Source organism: Podarcis liolepis (assembly GCF_965112155.1).
Source record: "Podarcis liolepis genome assembly, chromosome: 6".
Classification (NCBI taxonomy): domain Eukaryota; kingdom Metazoa; phylum Chordata; class Lepidosauria; order Squamata; family Lacertidae; genus Podarcis; species Podarcis liolepis.
In genome coordinates this window covers 53,395,972-53,419,620 of record NC_139559.1, presented here as the reverse complement: position 1 = coordinate 53,419,620, position 23,649 = coordinate 53,395,972, and the positions used below count along the sequence as shown (strand labels likewise).

The window sequence follows — 23,649 nt, the reverse complement described above, 5'->3', positions numbered from 1 at the left end:
CACTTTGATGTCCCCAGCTTTAGAAGGATCCCCGAAGCCTTTGAAAGAGAAGAGGAGGAGGGGGGGATGTCCTCAATGAACGCCTTCTTGTTTCCATTCTCGCTTCTATTGCTTGAATGCTGAATGAAGGAAGCCACAGTGTGATGTTGTTTTGGGTGTAGGTGGGATTTAATGGTCTGCGAATATACTTTTTTTTTTTAAAAAGTCAAGGAACAAAGGCACGAGGAAGGGACAGATGGCAAGCAATAAAACCCATTCCCCTTCATTAGAGATGCAAGTTTGTGCAGATCTGTGCCAGCTGCATTTTTCAAACTTATCCCCTGCTGTTTGAAGGATCGTGGGTCTCCCGGTAGTTGCTGCCTTATTAGAAAATTTCACTAGGCAGAAAAGGAGCGGCGGGGAGAGAAGTTAGGCTGATTGGGGTGGGGGGTTTGAAAAAAGAAGAAGAATCAGAGCCACACTGCCCCTGGCGTTGATAGTCCAGAAGGCAGCTAAATTGGGAGCAGTTGCTATTTTCAGCACCAAAGCTGTGAACAGCGTCAGGGAGAGCATGGAAGGGAGTCCTAGCCGAGGCTGGGTTGTTGCAAGAGGCTGTCGACCAGCTCGAAATAGGAGCGGAGAGACGTAGTGGTTGTGACATCCTCCTGGCAGCGAAGCCATCGAGACCCGGCTTCCTGCGTCGCTGGACTTGGCGACCAGCCGATCTCCCTGCTGTGTGCGTGGATGCAGCGGCCGGAGGAAGAGGGCAAACATGCGGCACGTGAATCTTTCTCTCCATAGGAAAAAGCATAACATCCTCCCGGGAGGCGGCTCCCCAAAGCAAGGCATTCTACGCAAGCTCCGATCAAGACCACTTGAGGCTCCAGAAGATCCGTGCAGCCGGCACCAAGAATACCTTCCTCCCAGGGAGCCTAAGACCTCAAGGATGCCTCAGCTCCGTCTAAGTTTCTCACGGTTGTGATGTCCCGGTGGAGTTCACCCGTCACGGAGGACCTTCCATGTTTCTGGGTCTTGTGAATCGCCTTTCGTCTAAGCTTCCCTGAACCCGTTCCCCCTTCCCTCTGAGGTTTTCCTAAAGATTAAATGGAAAAAGAAAACTGTCTAAGGACGCAGAGCTTCTCTTGCGCTCTTCATAGTGCGATTCAAGTCCAGGTAATTCCCCCCCCATTATAATAAACCTATTTTAATTTTTTTAATGAAATTTTCATACTCTAAATAATGAAGTTTATATTAGTTAAGAAATTGTCAGCCCCAAATACCACTTATTTGGGAGAAAAACTAGCTTGATTCACATCTACCGTGGAAGAGTTTTGAAATGGTGTTTGAGGACAGAGGCTTCCATTCAGCTCTCTGCCGAGTGCTTGGTAGCCTTTATATATAGACTATATATATAGACAGTGCTGATCATAATAAAGAAGGGAAGGGGGGGGGAGGGACAACTAATCAGCCAATTATCTGAAAATACAATGTGTTTGCTTTACATCTGATGTCTCAGCACCAGCAGTCCCAATCCACAGGTTGAAAGGTCGCTGAAAACCAGTTGATATTCTTCCCATTTAGACTAAAATGGAAGAGGTGTCCCTTAGATACGCAACTTCCTAGCAGCTTGTTGCTGTCTATTAATTCAACCCATTTCCTGCAAGCTGGAGAGCATTTGAAAAATTCCGTAATTTGAGTCTTCTTTTGTGGAGTTATAACAGGGAATGATTGCTTGCTGCTTGAGCTTTTCTTTTGAATAGCTATGTAATATTTTTCAGTTCTTGGGTGAGCCTCTATTTTCCCATTACATTTCCATTACAAAATACCGCACTTATTCAGTTTGCAGGTTTTCTTAAAATATATGTCTGAGAAATACACTCACAAAGAAAGTAGACAGCTCTCATGCGTAAAACACTTCAGCAATCTCTCTATAAAACATGTACTTCAGTTTTCTATTGATCTAAGGACTGCCCCCCCTCTTCACCTTGAGGGTAAACTTGTAATTCATTAAACTGGAGATTACAGCTAATTGATTTACCAGTAATGGAACCCACTTATAGTGGACCATCCTATGCTTAGAAGTTATTATATGAGATTTTGGTTACAGGATGGAATCACTCTAACCATGCACAGGATTCTATAAACTGACAAATCAATATGTACCCCAGGTCCTGCTCTAAACCTCAGTCAAGTGAATGAAAATTGGAGGATAGAATCAATGTACTGGATGTGGCCATTCAAAGTTTCTTTAATCAAGCAGTTTTAAGTTCTTTAATTTAAACCCTTTAAGGCTGCCATTCTAAGGTTGGTCTCCTCCAACCTTATATATATATATCTTCCCATTGTTCACAATGGGAGAGGCAAAATTGGGATGGCACCCTTGCCAGCTTCTGGGGCTGGTGTAATTTTCACTCTGGTTTGGGGACATGCTGGGGGGCGGGTGGACTGGAAAGGTGTTGGATCTTTTCAAAACAAGCCTTCTGGTGCATCACTAGCATGCTCTGTTCTTGGCTCTACCAAAGTCAGATTTCCAGTTTTGGTAGGAGAGAGTCTGTGCACAATTCTGAAGCAGGGATTAGAGGACATCTAACATTAGATCTCCCACCCTGAGGTCAGAGCTCACTTCCAGGGGCCAGTAAGTGTTGGTGCAGTATATGTTCAAAATGTCCGATATGTAGATGTTTGGACTGTTATTGATAAGTTCAGATAAGGAGTGAAGGGATTCCTTATTTCAGGTGAAGTTCTTTTGGCATTCCCTGATAATACTGAGTTGGCTGGTCTTCCAAGATTGATAGAGTGCTTCACAAGTTTAAAGTACTCTCATAGCATACTGTCAACATAGAATACCTGTGCTCAGAGATCTGCATTGGTTGCCGATTTGCTACCAGGCCAGGTTCATGGTGTCATTATTAGTATATAAAGCCCTTAACAACTTGGGACCACTTTACCTACCCAAGTAGGCCTTACCCCATATATGATAATTTGACCAATTTTATTGGCAGAAGTGGCACTACTACAGGTGCTACAAAATACCCATTCTGCATTTGTAAGTACTTGATATTTCAGTGTGGTGGCCTCTACACTTTGGAACTCCCTGCCTATTAAGATCAGGCAGGGGCCTTCACTGTATTCTACTCGGCACCTGCTAAAGACATTCTTGTCTAGACAAGACTACCCAGGTGCTTAGAAATTAGATGCAAATTTTAATCTTTTTGTATTTAAACTTTTTGTATGTTTTAAAATATTGTACTTTTTCTTGATTTTCTTGTTTTATCTTTTCGTAAACCACTTTGAGGGTTTTGGGGGTTTTTTACAATCAAGCAGTATATAAAATTTTATAAAATAAATAAAATATGCCATTCCAGTGCTTTATCTGACTCTAAAGATTGTTAGTTAAAGTCAACAGCAGCCAAAGCCATGAACGCTCTGTGGTATTCTGTAAACTATTTAAAGTTTTCACTCTCCCTGCATAAATAGTCCCCCCTATGAACTGATGCAGGGCAGTTCCACACAGAAAAATGAAATGTACTCTGAAGTACGCATGTTGCAACTCATTATCGAGGCCATGCTTTCAGGCCACATCACACATGCTACAGCTCCTAAATTGATTCAAGATCGAGACTCCAACCCTTCTGCTCACCATATGGAGCTTGTGCCAATTGCTCTTCTGATGGTATATATCAAGAGTTCTATATCATCAGCTCAGGGGCTAGGTCAATTTATCTGTGACACAGATACAGCTTAAGCCTTTCTGATTTCACATAAAATTCCCCAAATGTCAGTCTGTAGCATATCAGCAGCCATTAGATTTTAGAAACACTGATTGACAACGAATCTGGAGAAGTAGCAGTGTGATCCCATGTATGCCTACTCAGAAGTAAGATTCATGGACCTCAATGAAGCTCACTCTCAGGAAAGTATATCTGGTCTCTCTGATTTAAATGAAGTTGACTTTCTGGTAAGTTTAAATAAGATTGTACCCTTAAACTTTGTGACATGGAATAAGATTAAGTGAAAAAGATACTAAAGGCAGCTAGCAGTTTTTTTCTAGGCAGTTACAGCTAAAGTACAGATGCAAAGTATCTCCCTTGTAAAGAAAATGCAAAGATAAATCTTTACGGAATTATTATTATTTTAATTTATTTTATTTCAAAAGATTTCCATACCACCTCTCAATTAATAAGAATTTCTCAGTCCAGTTTACAACAACAGAATGAAATAACAACTGAAACATTGTGCATGGAAAAAGAAACATTAAAAAGCTGGGGGAAATGAAAATGCACATAAAACAAAACAGCACAGGTTATGTTACTCTGGTTTCTCTTTGGATTGTATAACAGCACAGGCACCAGGTCAGCCTCCCATGGGAACAAATTGCACAAGCAGGGTGCCACCGCTGTGAAAGCCCTGTCTCCAGTCACCATGCACATCACCCCATAGAGCAGGAGCCTCCAGAGAAGGGCCTCTGAACCAGATATAAATGCAGAGGTAGCTAACCTACCATTCCCATCACCCCTGCCCATTGGCAATGTTGACTAGGGCTGATGGTCACACCTAGAAGACCACAAATTGACCACCCCTGTCTTAACGTATGGGCAGGTTGATGTGGCAGAAGGTGAAGGTTGCATTCTTTAATGTAAGCTGCCTCAAGCCCATGTGGAGTTGATGGGATAACATATATTAGATGATACTATTTTAAGAACTTAAGACTTGTCTTGCTTGATCAGTCCAAAAGTATCTCTCTTCTAGCAACAGTAGCCAGTCAAATTCCATTGATGGCTTACAAGCAAAGCAGTGGCCTTCCTCTGAGGCTTGTCCGTAATGGCTGTTATGCAGGTATCTACAGCTTCTGAACATAGAGGTCCTATGAAGGGATCATTCCCGCCCCCACCACACAGACATTTGCTTCAGGTTGCATGTGGTTACTCTTCAGGGGATACTTCTATATCCAAATACCTTACTGGTTCTACAACCAGGGGCTGGAATCCTTTACTCAACTATGTGGCAAAATCCTACTGAACGCAGTGGGAATTACCTCTGAGTAGACATGCCTATGATTGCGTTGTGACTCTTTTAATATACAAATAAATGTGTGAAATGCACGCTAAAGGCACAAATCCCCCCTTTCTCAAAAAGATGGCCTTTTCACTTTCTTGCTATCATGACATAATAAAAAGTAACTACAAGGGCTCTTAAAATATATTGCATTTTTAAAATCTATATTGAGTATATCAATGAGGCTGTAGAATCATGCTGTAAAACGGGCCCCATTCATGAAATCTTCTCCCAGTAAGATTGAAAAGACGCAGTGCTAATTATTCTTCAGCCTCATAATATCCGGGGCAGAAATTGAGCTAATGCGGGTGGCTCCTTTCCAATCCCTCAGGTAAGGGGGATAATTTTTTGAAATAAGTCACATATTGGAACAGTGTGATTCAAAATGAGAAAAAAACATGAATTGCTTTGAAGCAGGAATTGCTAGCAACAAGAAGACATTTCTGCGTTGCAGAAATAAAAGTCATTTGAACACACACACACACACACACACACACACACACACACACACACACCCCACATACATCCCAGGCTTTTTGATTGGGATATTTGATCAGTTGCTGAGGAACTTGACCAGGAGAATGCCATTGCATTCATTTTCTACTTGAGGGCTTCACATGACTTCTGATTGCCTCTATGGGAAATAGTGAAGGGCCTTGGCTCAGTGGTAGGGCATCTGCTTTGGATACAGGTCTTAGGTTCAGTCCCTGGCATATTCAGGGTGCACAGGGTGAGACCCTTATCTGAAACCCTGGAGAGCTTCTTACAGTCAGTGTAAGACAATACAGAACTAGATGAACCATTTGTAGAAAGCAGCTTTCTATGTTCCTATGTAAATGGGATGCTGGACTTTAGTCCGTTGGTGTGATCCAGCATGGCTGTTTTTAAGTGAGGTCCTGAGTATGTACAGCTGTATGTTCATGTGCTCCTCCTTTCATACAATGTGTCAGATATGCAGGTTACCAGTGGAATCAGGGGAGGAACCAGAATGGGCAGTCTCATTCCACACTTCACATGTTTAGTCTCCAGTTAACTGTTTGTAAAGGACTTATGATGCAGAATGTCTGTCTCTCGTGTGTGTGCGCGCGCGAATGTGAAATCCTGTATTTGCAAGGGCTTCACTGTGGTGTAGCATCTTTTGTGCACGCAAAGACATATTGTAAGCTGTGTGGTGTACCTGCCAGTGGGGACTGAGCCACCTAGGGCTGAAGCTGGAGTGACACCATAACACTCGTTCCCAAGTGTCCCGCTTTGCTCCTGCTCTGTTGCAATAAATGACAGCCAATCATTGACATGGGAGAAGGTGGAAGTGTGCATTTCAGGGCACCAGTTGGGTGAGGAGGGAGCTAAACCAGCCAGCTGATTCTAGTGATCCCAGACAGTGAGAACCAAGCCTGTTGCTATCTTCTTAACCTCGACTCTGGGTCATGCTTGAGTGTAATAGAATGGGGAAGATTGTTGGGAAATGATGTCATGGTTGCCCTTGAAAAAGCAATTAGTGTTTCAGAGAAGCTAACCTAACTGAAACCTGATATGAGCTCTGGCAAGCTGCTGACAGATAGTTCTCTCCTAAGCTCTCTGAACTTACCATATGCGACGTACTTACCAAATACTTCATTGAGATAGAATAAACCACCCTTGAATTCTATGGCTTGAATATATTATGGAAATTAGTGCTTAATGACAACTTTTATTTTACTTCTGGTCACAGGAAAAGGCAACATGCAGTGAAATTCACTGATATCCATCTCTATATTTCTGATTTTTAATGAATTGGTTGTGGATTTGGAATACAATGGAGATAACTGTGCAGGGAAAAATATTCTATATGAAAATTGATTTATTGGAAAATGAGTGATGTTTATTTCTAATTGGAATGACAATTCTAGGGAAGGCTGAATTCATATTTTTTTTGTTAGTTAAAGGAATCAATGCACAGATTACCGTATGTACCTGTTGCTTCCTTCCTTTTCCTCCTTTTGTACTATGCTATGATGCACAATAAAAATTAAGATTAGGGGAAAAAAGATGTTGAGATTCCCAGGCCACCTGAGAAGTCCACTGTGAGGGAAGCTGGTACAGAATGGGCTGGATTGTGCCAATGACTTACAAGTAGCTACCACTGCTCACTCTATCCAACCTAATTCCTGGTGAGTGAAAAACCCAAGACCTCCATTTTATTTAGCCTACTTTTAGCAAGCTCTGTCTATCCTGACTGCAGCCAGGCATAACTCAAATCATGGCTCTCTTTACCTCTCCTTTAGCCAAGTACGGACATGAGCAATATGACAGAAACTTTGAGCCATGCAAAATATCCAGTCATCTTCAGAATCCAATACAAAAGATGTATTGGGGGATGGGGAATCTTTTTCAGCCCAAGGCTGTATTCCCTTCTAGGCAACTTCCTGAGGGCTACATGCCAGTGGAGGGAGGGAACAGAGGCAAGGGGGGGGTATTAAGTTGTGGGTGAACATATCAGACGACACAGTGATTCTTCAAACAGCTCTTGTTTATTCACAGGCCAGGACAGAACTGAACTGAAGGGCTCAGTCAGCCTGCTTATATACAGCTCCAGTACCATGTTACTGTAACAACTTTCTAAAACTATCCAATCACTGAACGTCAATCCTTCATTTGCATAACTCTCTACAGTATCCATCCAATCACTGAACGTCACTTTCGATCCTTCATTTGCATAACTATCTACAGTATCCCCCTGCTGGCCCAGGGTAAGAACTTCAGTACATAACGGGGGGAGCACATTTCAGCCAGACACGGGGTGTGGCTTGGGAGAGTTCTGAGGGCCAGGTAAAGAGGCCTTAGAAGGCTGTATTCAGCCTCCAGGCCAGAAATCCCCCAACCCTGATTTAACAACAACAACAACAACACTATTTATACCCCACCACCCATCTGGCTGGGTTTCCCTAGCCACTCTGGACCTCTCCCCACAGAACACTAAAAACAGAATAAAACTTTAAACATAAAAACTTCCCTAAACAGGGCTGCCTTCAGATGTCTTCTAAAAGTCAGATAGTTGTTTATTTCATTGACATCTGATGGCAGGGAGTTCCATAGAGTGGGTGCCACTACTGAGAAGGCCCTCTGCCTGATTTAAGACAGTGAAGCTGGATAAATTAGAAGTAGCATAAACAACAGTTTTAACCATGAGGCTACTAAGGCCTTAGGCCCTCAGTTTTCCAGCTCAGTCACTAGGGTGCAGGGGGGGGGGTGTCCAGTGACAGATCTGGGGGTCTCAAATTTCAGTGATGCCAAAATTTGGTGCCTGTTCTGCTCCATTGTAAATCACAGTTGCAGTGTCCCTGAGGCTCTGCACCCAGTGCAATCAAACCAGCCATGCTCTCTTAAATCTTCCTCTGGAAGACTCATGTATTTATGCCATCTTAAGCCACTTGGAGGAATGACCCCCTTTTCTCTCACTAGAGTCCAGGTTAGGTGGGGAAAGGGATTGACAGGTGGAATGACGTACTCCATTCACAGCTGTCAAAGGGAGTTTGAGGTAAACATCACAGAAGCAGGTAATTCTTCTGAAGATGAGAGATTTGTGCTTCTCCAATGCAAGAAGGTATGAGGGGGAGGTGAGGCAGCTCTGCGGGACAGACACACTTCTTAATTTTGCTAATTTTTACTTGGCATGCGTCTCGAGAAAACATTTAGTAAGAGTTCAGAGTACATCAACATTTTGTGTTTGTGTAGGTAGGTAATGTTCTTGATGAACAGTACAGTTATTCATCTCACCACAGTTTCTTGTTATTAATTCAGTTACTCACACCCAAGTTTTGCATTACTTGCATCATTCTAAATTCTCTCAGTTGGGGAATTTTAAACTCAAATAAACATTTATGGGTGGCTAGGGCCCCCACCTTTATATGTAAAACAACAGACTATTTAGAGTCCAGTCAAGCTGCTAGTATAAATTCTATCCTGTTTTGCATAGAGTTGATGGCAGGTAGTACTTTAGATCTCATATACTTGGGGGGGGGGGAGTTAGCAAGCAAATTCTCCTAACTTGAATTTGATGTCATAAATAAATAGGCACTGGCCATCTTTTCCATTGTGCACTGAGAGTCTGGAGTGACGTTTTGGATGCAGGTATGTGAGGTGTGGAAAGATATCTTATCCAAACACAGGAGGCTTCTCTCCAAGGTTCTAGTTGTGCTCATCCACACCATCAGCTACTGGATCCTTGAAAACTAGGCACCCCAGAGGACTGGATGTGAGACCTTCTGCTTGCACAAGTTATGGCCCCCACCCCATTTTTTTTCCATGCTGCTCTTTCTCCTAGGGATCTGAGCATGCATGGTCCTTTCAACTCTTTCTTTATCTACACAACAACCCTGTGAAGCAGATTAGGCTGAAATACAGTGGGTGCTTCCAGGTAGGGGTAGGTTGTTGCGACGGATCGTGCAGATTCAGTTTTTCTGTGTCTGTGATTGGCATGTTAGCCAAGAAAGATCATGCTCCATATTTCATAGAATCATAGAACTGTAGAACTATGCCCTTAGGTTCACAAACTTGTTAGACCCAGTTCCGAATGAACATAGCTTTATGTATGGTTTGGATATCTGTGAAAATTCCTCTCCCCACCAAACAAATAATTCTGTATGGTTGAAAAGATGACCCAGTATCTATTTTTTATGCAAATACCTTGAGCAATGTGAATCTTAAGAAGATAATTCAAGGTATCACTGATCAATGCTGCTGATTGAGTATCCTATATAATGTCTTCCAGAATAGCATTGTTCTTCCTAATGCAAATCAATCGATCATGCTTCTTTAATGAAGTGACTGTGGCTTTATTGGATGGTAGTGACAAGAAATGGGAAGTAATGGCACAAATGAATTGAGTAAGGATGTTGATTGGATTTGACCACTGAGGAGAGGTATACTTAAAGTGAAGGGAAATCATTTTATTCCATGTGAACACGGGACTTTACTTTTGGGGTGGTACATACCACCCAACCACTAGGTGTTGTTGTTGTTTAGTCGTTTAGTCGTGTCCGACGGTTCGTGACCCCATGGACCAGAGCATGCTAGGCACTCCTGTCTTCCACTGCCTCCTGCAGTTTGGTCAGACTCATGCTGGTAGCTTCGAGAACACTGTCCAACCATCTCATCCTCTGTCGTCCCCTTCTCCTTGTGCCCTCCATCTTTCCCAGCTTCAGGGTCTTTTCCAGGGAGTCTTCTCTTCTCATGAGGTGGCCAAAGTATTGGAGCCTTAGCTTCAGGATCTGTCCTTCCAGTGAGCACTCAGGGCTGATTTCCTTAAGAATGGATACGTTTGATCTTCTTGCAGTCCATGGGACTCTCAAGAGTCTCCTCCAGCACCATAATTCAAAAGCATCAATTCTTCGGCGATCAGCCTTCTTTATGGTCCAGCTCTCACTTCCATACATCACTACTGGGAAAACCATAGCTTTAACTATACGGGCCTTTGTTGGCAAGGTGATGTCTCTGCTTTTTAAGATGCTATCTAGATTTGTCATTGCTTTTCTTCCAAGAACCACTAGGTAGTGCTACCTATTTTGACTTTTGTGTACCTAATGTGCTAAGATTTATATCCAGCTTTGCTAATGTACATAAACTATCTGATTCCTTTCTTTTTTATACTTCTGTGCTCTGCTTCACAATGAACCTGAATGTTTCCCTTTGAGCTGAAGACTGCTCCTAGTAACAACTGGATTCTATATTTTCAGCAGCAACAACAACATTGGGGCTCTCCCACGATTGTTTCTTCATTCTAAATCTTCATTCCAAGTGTGGGGACCACATTTTGGCCCCAGACATGAGGCTCCCTAGCTCTTCGACTCTCTTCCTGAATGACTCGGTTATAACCAAAAACTGTTTTAGAAGGAGGCTTCCTTTGCCCCTCCCTTGGCTGGGGACAATGCTGCCTGTGTGGATGAGATCTGAGTAAGAGCGTGTCAGAGAGCTGAGTTTTGGACTCTGGAAAGCTAGCAACATTTCTGGGAGCAGGCTGGCAGTCTCCCTGGAAAACTATTATATGGAAGCCATGGATTTGGGCTATGTGTTGGAGTGGTTTAAGCACTGCCTCTGCATAGGTTGTAAGCAAACACAATTTTGTTTAAAAGGCCAATACCAGTGTCCTCCTTCCAGGGAGATGAAACCCGGGGAAGGCCTGCACCCCCTAGAACCTCTCGCTGCTTGGAGAATTGGGCTGTGCCTGGCAACAGTAATCAATACACGAAGATAGTTTTAATCCACAAATCTATCAGAAATTTAATTTGAGAATTTACTATGTAAAGCTTGCATACGCTGGAAACTTCTTATAAAACAGGAAAATGAAATCAGTGGTGCTTTGATGCTTTTAACACCCCATCTCTTCTTCCCTTAGACTTCAGTATTAATCTTGCTCATGATTTTTCAACACACACACACACACACACACACACACACACACACACTGCTGCAGCATTTTCTTTAAAGAATCAGTGGCCTTGTAGAACAGGAAAAAGGATGGGAGGATGCACAGTCCTTATACTATTCTGCACTGCCTCTCTGATGAGAAAAAAAGCAGGAAGCTGCAAGGCTGCCTCTTCTGGCTTTAAAAAGCTGAGACAGTTATTGGGGACACAAGAACTGCTGTAGGCTTAGGATGAAGAGTGTGTGGGTTATCGCTAAAGGAAGTTAAAGTAAGTATTTTTTCCTTTTCTTTATTTTCTGTGTTTTGCCTGGGCCACCCAAAACATGAGTTTTCTGGGCAGCTCACAAAAGAGAGAGAGAAAAAGCAACAGGAAAAATGAATTGTGTTATCAAAATACAAAAATGTAATATCATAAAACAATAAATTGCTGCATGCTCCCCCGCCTTTCCCCAGCAGATGAAAGGCAGATGGCACTGCAGATATACAATAAATAACAGATCAGGCATTGCGAACTAAGATTCTAAGATCACAAGCTAGGATCAAGCTACTGTACATGCTACATTAGCTATGCACCTGTGTCTTTCTGTGCAGGGGCTCTTAGTGTGGAGCCCTAATCTTGATAAAAATAGCAAGGAGGTTAGGAGGACCTTAGCCCTTTGCCGCCTGCTGTGTTCCTACTCCAAATTAGGGCCTATAAAATACAATGTCTCTCTGCATTTTGTCCACACTATGCATAATGCTATGTTCCTCTCTGTACGTCTTGCATAAATTGATATGCATTACTCACCTTTTTCTGAACTAAAAAGCACCAAACGTTGAAGTTTCCTCATAGGAGAGTTGTCTTAGCTTCATGATGGTTTTTGTTGCCTTCTACTGAACCTTTTCCAGCTCTGTAACTATCTTCCCGAGGTGTGTCAACCAGAACTGAATGCAGTATTCCAAGTGTGGTTGTGTTTCAGGTGTCTCATGCAGGAATCAAAGGACCACAGGGTCGGAAGGGTCATCTAGTCCAACCTCCTGCAGTGCAAGGGAAGGAGATCTTTCTTGGCTGCTCATCCTGAGGCAATTGCACTTGGCTCCAACCAATCTGCAAACCAGAGCTGGCTCCAGGTTTCTGTGGGTCCTCAGACATGGCGCCAATTAGCTAACCCGGAAGAGGCGGGACGTGCAAACTGAGAATTCTCTTATGCTGCATCTGATCTTCACTGTGCACAATTGAAATGCTATCATTTCCCTGGGCCCTCTGTGACCAAATGGCCAACTCTACCACCCTCTGGAGCTGCCTGTGGTACAAATGGCAACTTGCAGAGGCGAACAAATGGGGTTTAAACATTGTTACCAGGGTTTGAATCTTTGCAAATCACGCAAACAGAAAGTCTGAATGAATCAACATGTTTATTCCACTCCTTTCTGCCTTTTCTTGTTTTTCAGGCTTTCGGAGCAGCAATCGACCATCTTGTGGGCACCATGTTTGTTCAGTGAAATCCAAGGCCCCACCTGAAACACTAACATGTTCAGCGACAAGAACAGCACTCCTTTGTCCCAGAAGCCAAGCAAGAAGAAAACAAGGCCGCAGGGTCTCCCTTCCCCAGCTCTTTGCTGCGCCTGTGGACTGTGCATCATGCTCGCAGGCATTAACATCACCCTGGTGGGAGCGTTTGCTTTTGGGACATTCTTGCCTGTCAACAACCCTCCCATTGTCATCGGTCCCATCCTTTTGGTTGTGGCATTCACTTTCTTTGGGGCGTGCTGCATCTGCAGCCGGAGACCTCCTGCTCACGGTGCAAGGAAATCCAAACCGGGGGCCAATATCGGGCTCATCAAACCTGGGAGCACAGCTTTTGAAATTGAAACCAGCGAGCACACAGTTCAAGACACCACGGCTGTGCAACTGAGCCCAACCAACTCCCCCATGTCCTCCAAAAGGTCTACCCCTGTTCACGAGAATTCAAAGACCTGCAAACTTTTTACAATGGATAGCAATGGGCCGGCGGCCAAATACATAGCAGGTGGAGAATCCATACAACTGAATTTGCCCAGAGACATGGGCATGTCATAAAGCCAAACTGGAGAATATTTATGAGTAGCTGGGCAACAGGCACTTCAGCATGTGACCAGATGGTTAGATGAGCTCTCAGCACACCAAGCATCTGGGATCCAATTTAGTGTTGGCCGACACGTGCATCAGAATATGTTGAGAAATTTAAGGGAAAGGCATAATAAAGTAGCAATTACTTAGAAATCAATTCACAGCTGAAGTGGGAAGTGCCAGGCACTTGTGTGGAAGGACTGGATTTTGAGCAATGAAATTAAAATGAAAGATGGCACATACGAATCAGCAGGGCACAGCTACTGAAAACACCACAGCCTCTGGATCTCATTCATTATTTTAATGGGTTTATAAATGATAATATGGTGGTCAGAGTCTGATGATACAAGAACAGTGGGAAATTTATAGATGCTGGTTATTTTTTTAGAAGGAATGTGGATCGTAATGAACATTGAACAAGGAAAAGAAAATTGGCACTCAGATTTTATGAGGTTAATTTGTTTTCTTATTCTGAGGTCAGTGCTTCTTGAGTGCAATTTAAAATCCATCTGGCCCCTTGTTTTGCCCTGCCTTCATACTTTCCTCCTTTTCACTGCTTGCTGCAAAAGTCACTGGAGGTTCCACACATAAATATCGCCTTGATTGACCTCCCTCCATCCTCTGGTTTTCAGATTCATGTTTTGGTTGTGTCACTGGCAGCAGCCTCGGCTGCGTTGGGTTGGGTTTCAGATGGTCCTACAGAGGATGTGCAGGGTAGCAATGGGCAGAGTTGCAAGGTTACAGAGAAAACAGGAGGAGAAATCACGGAAAGACTTTATATAACAGGAAGTGGGACAAAACAACGTTTTATAACTAGCTTGTGACCAGCAGGCTAGTCTGAACATCCACCCATTTGGGAGGAAAATGGCTTGACCAAGATTTGACCTCTGAAACATGGATATGTATAATAAGGAGACATGTGCAGAAATATATGGAAATATATGGTGACAAACATTAGTGCACATAATGGAAATTTTGATCTCTTTACATCTTAAGAAGAGTCTTAAATTTGGGGAAAATAATCACTCAAAGCCCTTCTTATGCAACTACTCTATGATATTGGTTGTGAACGAGAGAATGAACATGTTCTCCTCTGCTTGTATCAAAATACCAGACAACACAGTGATTTCAGGGTTAGATGATCCTTTCCTGAGGTCATTAGAATTGACGATGCTTCAGAGAAATATGTTGTGTGTTGGTTGTCCAATCAATGGCCTCAATCTAACTCAGAAAGATTCATTTTTTTTTAACTTGAAGATATTATTTGTCCCCTAAACGTAAAGTGGCCTATTTAGCTGAGACTTCCACATTTTGCTTGGGAGCATCTTTTTACTGTAATAAGATGAGCGATACAGACTAGGCTATAGTAGGGATGCTCATGACATTCCCCCCATCTGAATTTCTCACCAAATTTTGGTGTTCCAAACTTCTTGCAGTGATGCCAATGTGTTTGTGATTCTTCCAGTCTTGATTTCTGGCCTTTTAAAAAAGACTATTGGGCATGTACAAATTGCTGGTTCCCCACCCCCTTGTTTTCACCGTCTTATGTTTGCCCTTGCATGTCATCAGTCCACACTGAACATGTATGCACATTAAGGAAGATATCGGGCAACAAACAATTATAACCCAGGATCATGCCTTTCTTCTGTGTGTGGTGACTGAAGGAAGGGGAATGCAATGTGAAGGGAAAGTCAGAGGGGAGTAAGAATTGCTGGGAGACAATGATGGTGAAAGAGACAGATGCAGGAGGAGATGTCAAGGGGTGGGGTGGCACCACAGACCTGTATTGGGATGGAGCGGGGTTGGGGCAAGGCACCAGCGAGGTTGAGGCAGGTGCATCAGAAAGAGCACTGGATTGGCTCCACCAGTGCATCTGTGCCACCTGACTTTGCTGCCACCTTACATCACTCCATCCCAGTATGTAGTAGTGAGAGTGCTGCTGGGAGACCATGTTCACAGCACCACCCCTTCCCTACCAACCACTCTAACAAAGAAGAGAATAAATTAATGCAGAAGAGCAGAAAAGAAGATCTAAGGGAATGCTCCTATGCTCCCTATGCTCTATTTGACTCCCTCCAATTTGGGTTCAGTGAATAAAATAAGGCACATCCTCCACATCTTCTGTTCTGTTTGGCATGAGCCAGCAGTGCTGGCTCTGTTGTACATCTGTCAGAAAGGTAGGCTTGCCCCACAGTAATCCTATGTGTTTTTTTCTCAGAAGTTCCACTAAGTTCAGTGGGTTGTACCTGATTTATCCTCATAGTAGACCCACCGAAATCGAAGGAGAAGTTAGTCTATCCAACTTAAGTCTGTTGATTTTAATGGGTCTGCATATCAAGGATGTCAGTGAGTCTGTGTTCAATGAGTATGACTTAGGTGGATACAACCCACAAGGTCTTACACCCTAGTAAATAGGTTCATTTTCTGCACTGTTGATAGTTATCATTTATTTGTTTACTGTGCATATTTGTGTTATAAAAGGGATATTTCTCAAGGGTCCACCAGTTGCTTACCACCTCTTACCTCGAACTGAAAAGGTATGTTTTACAACAGAAAGAAATTCTGAGGCAATCATTCTGTCTCTCACCAGTAACCTGTTAAGGAAGGTGACATGTAAACCAAAAAGTGCAGCAAAGTACATAAGCACCAATCTTCCTGAAACTGATAGTGGAAGTTCCTCAAGAGAAGCTGATATGATTGAAGTAAGTGGCTGAACCCACTCATGGAACCATGCCTGAATGAATGGGGTGCACTGGCCCATCTCTCATACCAAGGGGTTTCACACAGGAACTCCTGCAACTTTGGGGACTACAGGGTTGTGTGCAGGATAGGCCCCTTCTCATAGTTGGGGAACATGTGACCAGTAGGGTAGGCGGCTGCTGGCCTGCACCAGTCCCCCTCATGTATGCTTTTAAGGTGTGAGGGGCTTAATCTGAACCTTCCAGAGAGAAGAGAGATTTAGAATCCATTCACATTTGGAAGAATAGTCTTCAAAGACAACTTTCATAGTCTAAGATGCAGCACTAACTAACAAGATGCTCCCTACAAGTGTATCCTGAGAAGTTGGATGTAATATGATCCAAGTGCTTATTATGCTAGTACTTAATTGTTGTTGAGATTTAACACTGTAAATGCACCCTGAAATTAGCACAAATTGCAGCAAAGAAAAGAGCCAGAAATATGTGATGATGCATTGTTTTACTGAGGAAGCCCATGCATGTTAAGGTTGACTACTAAATGTTAGTAATTTTCTTCATTGTTACCTTGATCTAAATATTTTCTTCAGTACATCACGGAGAAAAATGATATTGCCCATTTTAGGGAGGTCTACATTTAAGGTCCTTATCGTCAATCTGTACAACAAGTTGCTTAACTCCATTTTCTTCTAATGGTGGAGAACTTTGAAACAATCCAAAAGCAAGTGGATTTGTGTTATTTTTCAAATTCATTTCTTGTCTTCAGAAACTGAATGTTTTGGGGAGTGGGGGCATTTTGCACAATAAGCAAAACGAAAAACAAAACAAAACAGCTGCCTGAATTACTTTTAAAGATGGGGTGTTGGGGTTGGGGTAGAAGGCACTTTTGTTCCCGTTAGAAACATGTTGAATTATGTCAATTTCATTGTGTGAAATGCTTGTGGCCAGTCCTGTACAGAAGCACAGTCTTTGGAGTTAACATGTGGTCATGCTTCTGGTGACAGTTTCCATGTTTACAAAAGCAAGTGACTGTTTAGCACGTGTTCAGTGCTGCCCTTTGGACTTTCCATGTGTTCAATAAAATATATTCAGATATTTCATTAGTCTTCTGCAGACCTGAGCAACCTCATACTTATCAATCAATGCATCATGCCGTAACCTTGGGAGAAGCAAGGTATACATTGGATGTTGTGAAAGAGGTCCATATATTATCAATGGCATATGATGGGTTACCTAAGAACTGGAGATGTGTGTGTGTCTCTGTCTAAACACTACAGCCCCATCAAAACAATTTGCAACATGATCTACTTTGGCCTGCAGTCTGTTCTGATTCACCATTCGATCAATGCGTTGCTTGAAAACGTAAAAGTCACTCAGAAACTACTCAACCAAGTTCCTTAAAGAAGGAGGTGGTTGATCTTATGAAATCAAGAAACCTTTTAGGCCTGCTGGATAGTTTGATGGCTCTGTTAATTGCACTTTTAACTTCCGATCCTACTGTTTGAGAACCTAGCCCTTTAGAGCAGCACAACACTTGGAGCTGACTAATGGCTTTGATTTTGGGACCTATTATGCATAGGGTCCAGAAGGATAAATACAATGTCATCTTGACACTGTAGACAGAGGCGGATTTAGGCTGCATGGCTGGTTCTGCTGCACTGGGCGGTGAGCATAGGAGGCACTGCTGGGCAGCACAACTATGATGTAGTCGTGAATTGAGCAGAATGGAAGGTGAACGGGGAGGGCAAATTGATCAGGGCACAACCTGCTCAAAACAATCCCTCCACTACAGATTTCCAAAAGCAGGATAGGAGCCTTGTGGGTAGTTTAACAAGCTATATGAAGTGGGTGTGAAAACCAAAAGTACATGAGGCTACTATGGGGAAATGAAAGGAAGTTTTTAGGGGACAAGGTGATAATGACAGTTGGGAATAGGGATCAGGGAGAAATTCAGTTAGCTTCACATTTTAATGCAAAACTACCCAATTCATATTTCCAGAAAGAATTTGCAAACCAACCACAGATATTCTTCAAAATTTGCACTTCCCTGAATGTTGCTATGTAGGTCTGCAAGCAAACTATAGGCACAAAAAGGCAGACATTAGGGGAAAGCATGCATAAAAATTCACATATTGGCACAAACAGCACCTGAAAAAGTGTTGTTGTTTTAAAAAATAAGGCTTACAAAAATTGCACATTAGGCAAAATTGCATACAAAAAGCTGTGTATATGGAGAAATGTGCAGTAAAATGATGATGTATCCTTGTGAAGGCTTTTTAAAAAAGCAAACAAATGTGGAGAAATGAACCTAAGATAGGAAATGTGGGAAACTGGGAAAACCCACCCCCAGTTGGAAATAGTGGTGATGGAGCTGTTTAATAGTTGCTCTGGACATTAAAAATTGACCCACTTACAACACATGCTGTCACAAGCTCTGTTCGGGAATTCAGTGTGAGGGTTGTGGGATGATGCTAAGAACTCAATGACTGCCATATGAACCTACCCAGTCCCTGAGATCCATCTTCTGAGGCCCTCCTTCATGTGCCTCCTCCATGAGAGGTTCGGAGGGTGGCAACACGAGAACGGGCCTTCTCTGCAGTGGCTCCCCGTTTGTGGAATGTTCTCCCCAGGGAAGTTTGCCTGGTGCCTTCATTATACACCTTTAGGCTCCAGGCAAATACGTTCCTTTTTAACCAGGCCTTTGGTTGATTTGATTTACATCCTATGCCCTTTAAAAATGTGCTTTGTGTGTGGGGGGGGGGTGTATTGGGTTGTCATTTTATTTTTATCAGGTATTTTGTGGTTTTATATCTTGATTTTATTCTGGGAACTGCCCTGAGACCCCCAGGTATAGGACGGTATATAAATTCAATAAATAACAGCAACAGCAACAGCAACAGCAAGAAGAAGAAGAAGAAGAAGAAGAAGAAGAAGAAGAAGAAGAAGAAGAAGAAGAGGAGTTTGGATTTGATATCCCGCCTTTCACTCCCCTTCAGGAGTCTCAAAGCGGCTAACATTCTCCTTTCCCTTCCTCCCCCACAACAAACACTCTGTGAGGTGAGTGGGGCTGAGAGACTTCAGAGAAGTGTGACTGGCCCAAGGTCACCCAGCAGCTGCATGTGGAGGAGCGGAGACACGAACCCGGTTCACCAGATTACGTGACTACCGCTCTTAACCACTACACCACACTGGCTCCAACAACAACAACAACAACAACAACAACAACAACAACTTACCTCCAGCCCTTTGTGCTAAAGGTGTGAGGGATGGGATTGGGGTGTGCTGGGATGATGGGTCTGGTGCAGGCCCCTATATAGCTTGTGCCCTCAGATATTGGCCTGAGCCCCTCAATAGGGCTAAAGGCTGTACCTATTCCAAAGAACTTTTTCACGTTTTACCAGGGCCAGCACCAGGCTGGAGTGGGTCCACATCAATAGCTGAGCCTCTGTCTTGTGCCTTAAATAGCTGCTAAGCAACCTCAGTCGCTGAAGTTTTTCCCTTCTTCGCATCACCACATCAGGAGAAGCTCCACCTATATTGTGCCATTGTGAAAGGCACAGGGATCCCGCCCAGGGATTAAAATAGGTGGCAACCTTGTACGTTAATCACCACCTTCATAAAAATACCTTGATTTTCCACAGCAAAATTAAGACCCACCTCCCATTCTTAAAATGGCATTTTGCTTGTCTGCTGGAAGAATTAATTTCCAGAAAAGACTCGTCTCCTGGCTATTGCAACAGTTGTCTTTGATTTCATGGCCGAGGTGATTAGTCTCGTCTGACATCCAAGAGTAATGAGATTAAGGAGTCTGTGGCAAAAGAGAGAGAGGGGGGAGAATTTTGCTCAAAGATTAAAATGTAACAGAGAAACTAGGAAGGCTGATTAAATAAAGTGCTGGCTAATAAATAGTGCTTGAGGAATCTTCAGGCTTGAAACAAGCTCAGCTGCAGGACACATTGTGCTAATTGGTATCCACAGAGAGACCAAGATGTAACCTAGCATGCCCTCTAGCATTTGCTGGGTGGAAATAAGTACCTAGGTTGCATGAAGCTTGCAGACAAGAGGCAAGCCTCTTGTGAATGCAGAGACTCAGCAGTTCCTGAGTGAATGCAAGAATACTCATGGTCAAGAGAGTGTAAAAAGAGTCCTGCTGGATTAGACTAAAGGTCCATTTACTCCAGCCTCCTCCTTCCTGCAGTTGACAGGCTCTTGGAATTCCACAAACATGGCATGAGTGCAATTGGCTTCTCCTACTGTTGTTACAGCTTCCCCACAATTTAGAGGAAGGGAGTTTCTGATACTGGGGAAAGAATAAAGCCATGATTACTGGCAGCTATGGACAGGCTCCCCAAAATGATTTGACCACCCAACTTGGCAGCCTCCACTACATCTTGTGGTTTGTACAGACAGCACAAACATCTTTATTTTTCTTTCTTGCATGGAGAGATGCACAAAATCCCCAGACGTTCACTGAAAACCATAGTGATAATGCTAGGTAGAAGGTTACAATCCCATTCAACTCTTCTACAAAGTAAATCCTATTAAACTGAACAAGGGGAAACTTTTAGGATTGGAACTGCTCTGGTGGGCACTGGATTTGGCAGGCACGGGCAGAGGCCTGCTCATACAAGATATTGTGTACCATGATGCTAGTGTGTGCATAAGAAAAAGAGAGGTCAGAATTGTGCCTACTGCCCCTGGCCCTCATGTCAATGTATACATTTGATTTACATGGTATTTTGCAGCAGCTAAGTGTTGATTTCAAATGCACGCAAAGCCCTGGGAGAAGGGTAGCAATTGGGAAGAAGTGATAAGCAGCAAGACTCAAACATTTGTGTCTGGAGACAGTGGAGAAAATCCTGATTGGCATAGTTTGCTGGCATGAAATTTCAGAGCACACTGGATAACATGGGAAACTGCAGCTGAGACCTGAATTGTCACTAAACTTCACTGTAATTGCAACCTGAAATACACAGCCATTGTGAAATCGTTCAGTACACATTTTGAGGCTGGGTTGGATTGAGTCAGTTTATGATAGCTATGTGAATGGGCAAACCTGGAAAGCAACTGCAATGCAGAATCCTCAACCTGTTTTCCTTAAGCACCGAGCCTCCCCAAATCATTTAGCACCACTGCTTTGGGGACTATTTCATGTGGGCATGAAAGTACCACATTGGCTTTCACACTTGACAGCCAAACATGGGAAAGGATTGCTGAGCTGGAGATGGTTCCACAACTGTTGACCATTCAACAGGACTGCCTGTCAATAATGCTGGCCATTTACATTCATGGTGTTCTTACATATCCTACCATGAAGCCATCAAAGGATACAGTCCACATTAGGCTTCTGTACAAAGCAGCGATTAGCTTAAATGCCCTCCCTGCCCATCATCTTTAGGCCTGTCACCAGTTCAAGTGGCTGATGGCAACAATAAGCCCTCAGCATTTCCTGTGACAAGTGTTTCCCTGGTGGAACACATTTTCCCACCTCCCTCCCTCATCTTCGCTGCTTTAGATTTGGCAGAGATAAAACAGCACAGAGAACAACTTGACAATGAACTGTTATTAGTGGTATGAAATCAGAGTCTCTGGAAACTAGAGGGTGAGTATAGTTGTAGTGATGCTTAACAAATGGCTTTGGGCAAGTCGCCATGCTCCAGCCTAGCCTATTTCACAACACTGTTGTTTTTTATAATTTATTTTTTATTAAATATTTTATTGGTTTACAAAAGTACATGCCTTGTCTCTATTTTCAGGTTATACTGTCTTTCTTACAAATCACTTAGGGAAGAAGAGCAGGGAGAAGAGTGGTGGTGAGGCTTATATTCTTTTGTATAGTGTACATGTGGGATTTTGTGTCAGCGTCAACTGGGCAGGTTCTCTTTCTATTTGTTTATTACATTTACTTGGTGGTGAGATGTATTAGGGGCAGGGTGTGGTTAGTTGTCTGTGGTTGTCTGCAGTGGGGTTTGTTTGCATTTGTGAGGGGGGGGGGGAGGGCTTGTTAGGTCAGGTAAGCCAGATTGATTCATATGCTGTTGGTGGATTCTTATCATTAACTTGTTGGGCTGTGTAGGTGATAAAGGGGAGCCAGAATGGGGTGAAGGCGTCCTCTTCTATTTGTCCCTGTGACAGTTTCAGTTTATTGGTTAGCTTTTCTAGCAAGGCCATTTCCCCATACAATTTGATACCATTGGTTCATGTTTACTCCTGACAGGTCTCTCCAGTATCTGGCTATGAGGCTTCTGGCTGCTGAGAGTAGGTGGGTTATAAGCTCTCTATAATGTGAGTGGTCATTCAGATCTTGGAAGATGTTCAGTAGGGCCAGTTCTGGGGTGGGTTCTAATACAGTGGTACCTTGGGTTACAGATGCTTCAGGTTACAGACTTGGTTAACCTAGAAGTAGTACCTCGGGTGAGAACAGAAATCGTGCGGCGGCAGCGGGAGGCCCCATTAGCTAAAGTGGTACCTCAGGTTAAGAACAGTTTCAGGTTAAGAACTGATCTCCAGAATGACTTAAGTTCTTAATCAGAGGTACCACTGTACCTGTTTAGTTATTTTGTATATCTCTTGTAGAACTGCTGCCCAGAAGGGTTGGATTATAGGGCATTTCCACCACATGTGGAGGTATGTGCCTGCAGAGGTGCAGCCTCTCAAACATCTTGGTGAGGTTCCTGGGCGTATCAGCTTCAGTTTCCGTGGTGTTAAGTAGCACCTATAGGTGAGTTTCAAAGTGAGTTCCCTTCTTTTGGCTGATATGGACTTAAAGGGAAGTTTAGACCACATTCTAGTCCATTGGGTGGGGTTAATTTCAAAGCCTATGTCCTGCTCCCATTGTTCTTTGATTGCGTCAAGGAGGTTTGTGGGATTTTGAAGCAGTATTTTGTATATTGTGGATACCATCCCTTTACCATGTCCCTCTGCTATCAGGAGAAGGTTTTCAAAGGTGGCCAAGGGCCTAGTGGCTACTGGTTTTACTGTTGGATTGTTTAAGAAGGCATGTAGTTGATGATGTGTTAGCCAAGGTATTTCGGTGTCCCCTCGTTTGTCTTGTATTTCTTGTGTTGGTATAGGTTTGTTGTTGTTATAGAAATCTTTTAGACAGTGTTGGCCTTTGGCTTGTCAGGTTTTTATCTGGAGGTTTGTGATGCATGTTGGTGATAGGCCACGGGGATTAGTGGGGATGGGGGATGGGGATAGTTTGTCTGCTTTTCCCTTCTGTGTGAACCTGTTCAATGTTGTGGGGATTTTCTTTAGTTTGTTTTGGAGAAATGGGTAAGCTGTTGTGGGGATGTTTTCGATGGTGTCTCTCTCCAAGTGGAACCGTTGCTTCATCTCGTCTTCTAGAATATACATTGTTCTGAGTAAGGATGGATGAATCTGTCAGCAGGCACCTTTTGCCTTAACTCTTAAATGCCTGCTGAAAA

The 23,649-nt window shown here is 43.2% G+C and overlaps 1 protein-coding gene across 2 annotated transcripts; it reads left to right on the top strand.

Moving 5' to 3' along the window:
- Window positions 1–472: 472 nt before the first annotated feature.
- On the top strand, window positions 473–17,317 carry TMEM275 (transmembrane protein 275). Of its 2 annotated transcripts, none has more exons than XM_083509932.1 (2): window positions 473–1,152; window positions 12,869–17,317. In XM_083509932.1, the coding sequence occupies exon 2, from the start codon at window positions 12,948–12,950 to the stop codon at window positions 13,494–13,496; it is 549 nt and encodes a 182-aa protein (XP_083366058.1). In that variant the 5' UTR covers window positions 473–1,152; window positions 12,869–12,947; the 3' UTR covers window positions 13,497–17,317. The 2 variants fall into 2 exon arrangements, with proteins under 2 accessions (XP_083366058.1, XP_083366059.1); XM_083509933.1 differs by lacking the exon at window positions 473–1,152 and adding an exon at window positions 11,650–11,705.
- Window positions 17,318–23,649: the final 6,332 nt, after the last annotated feature.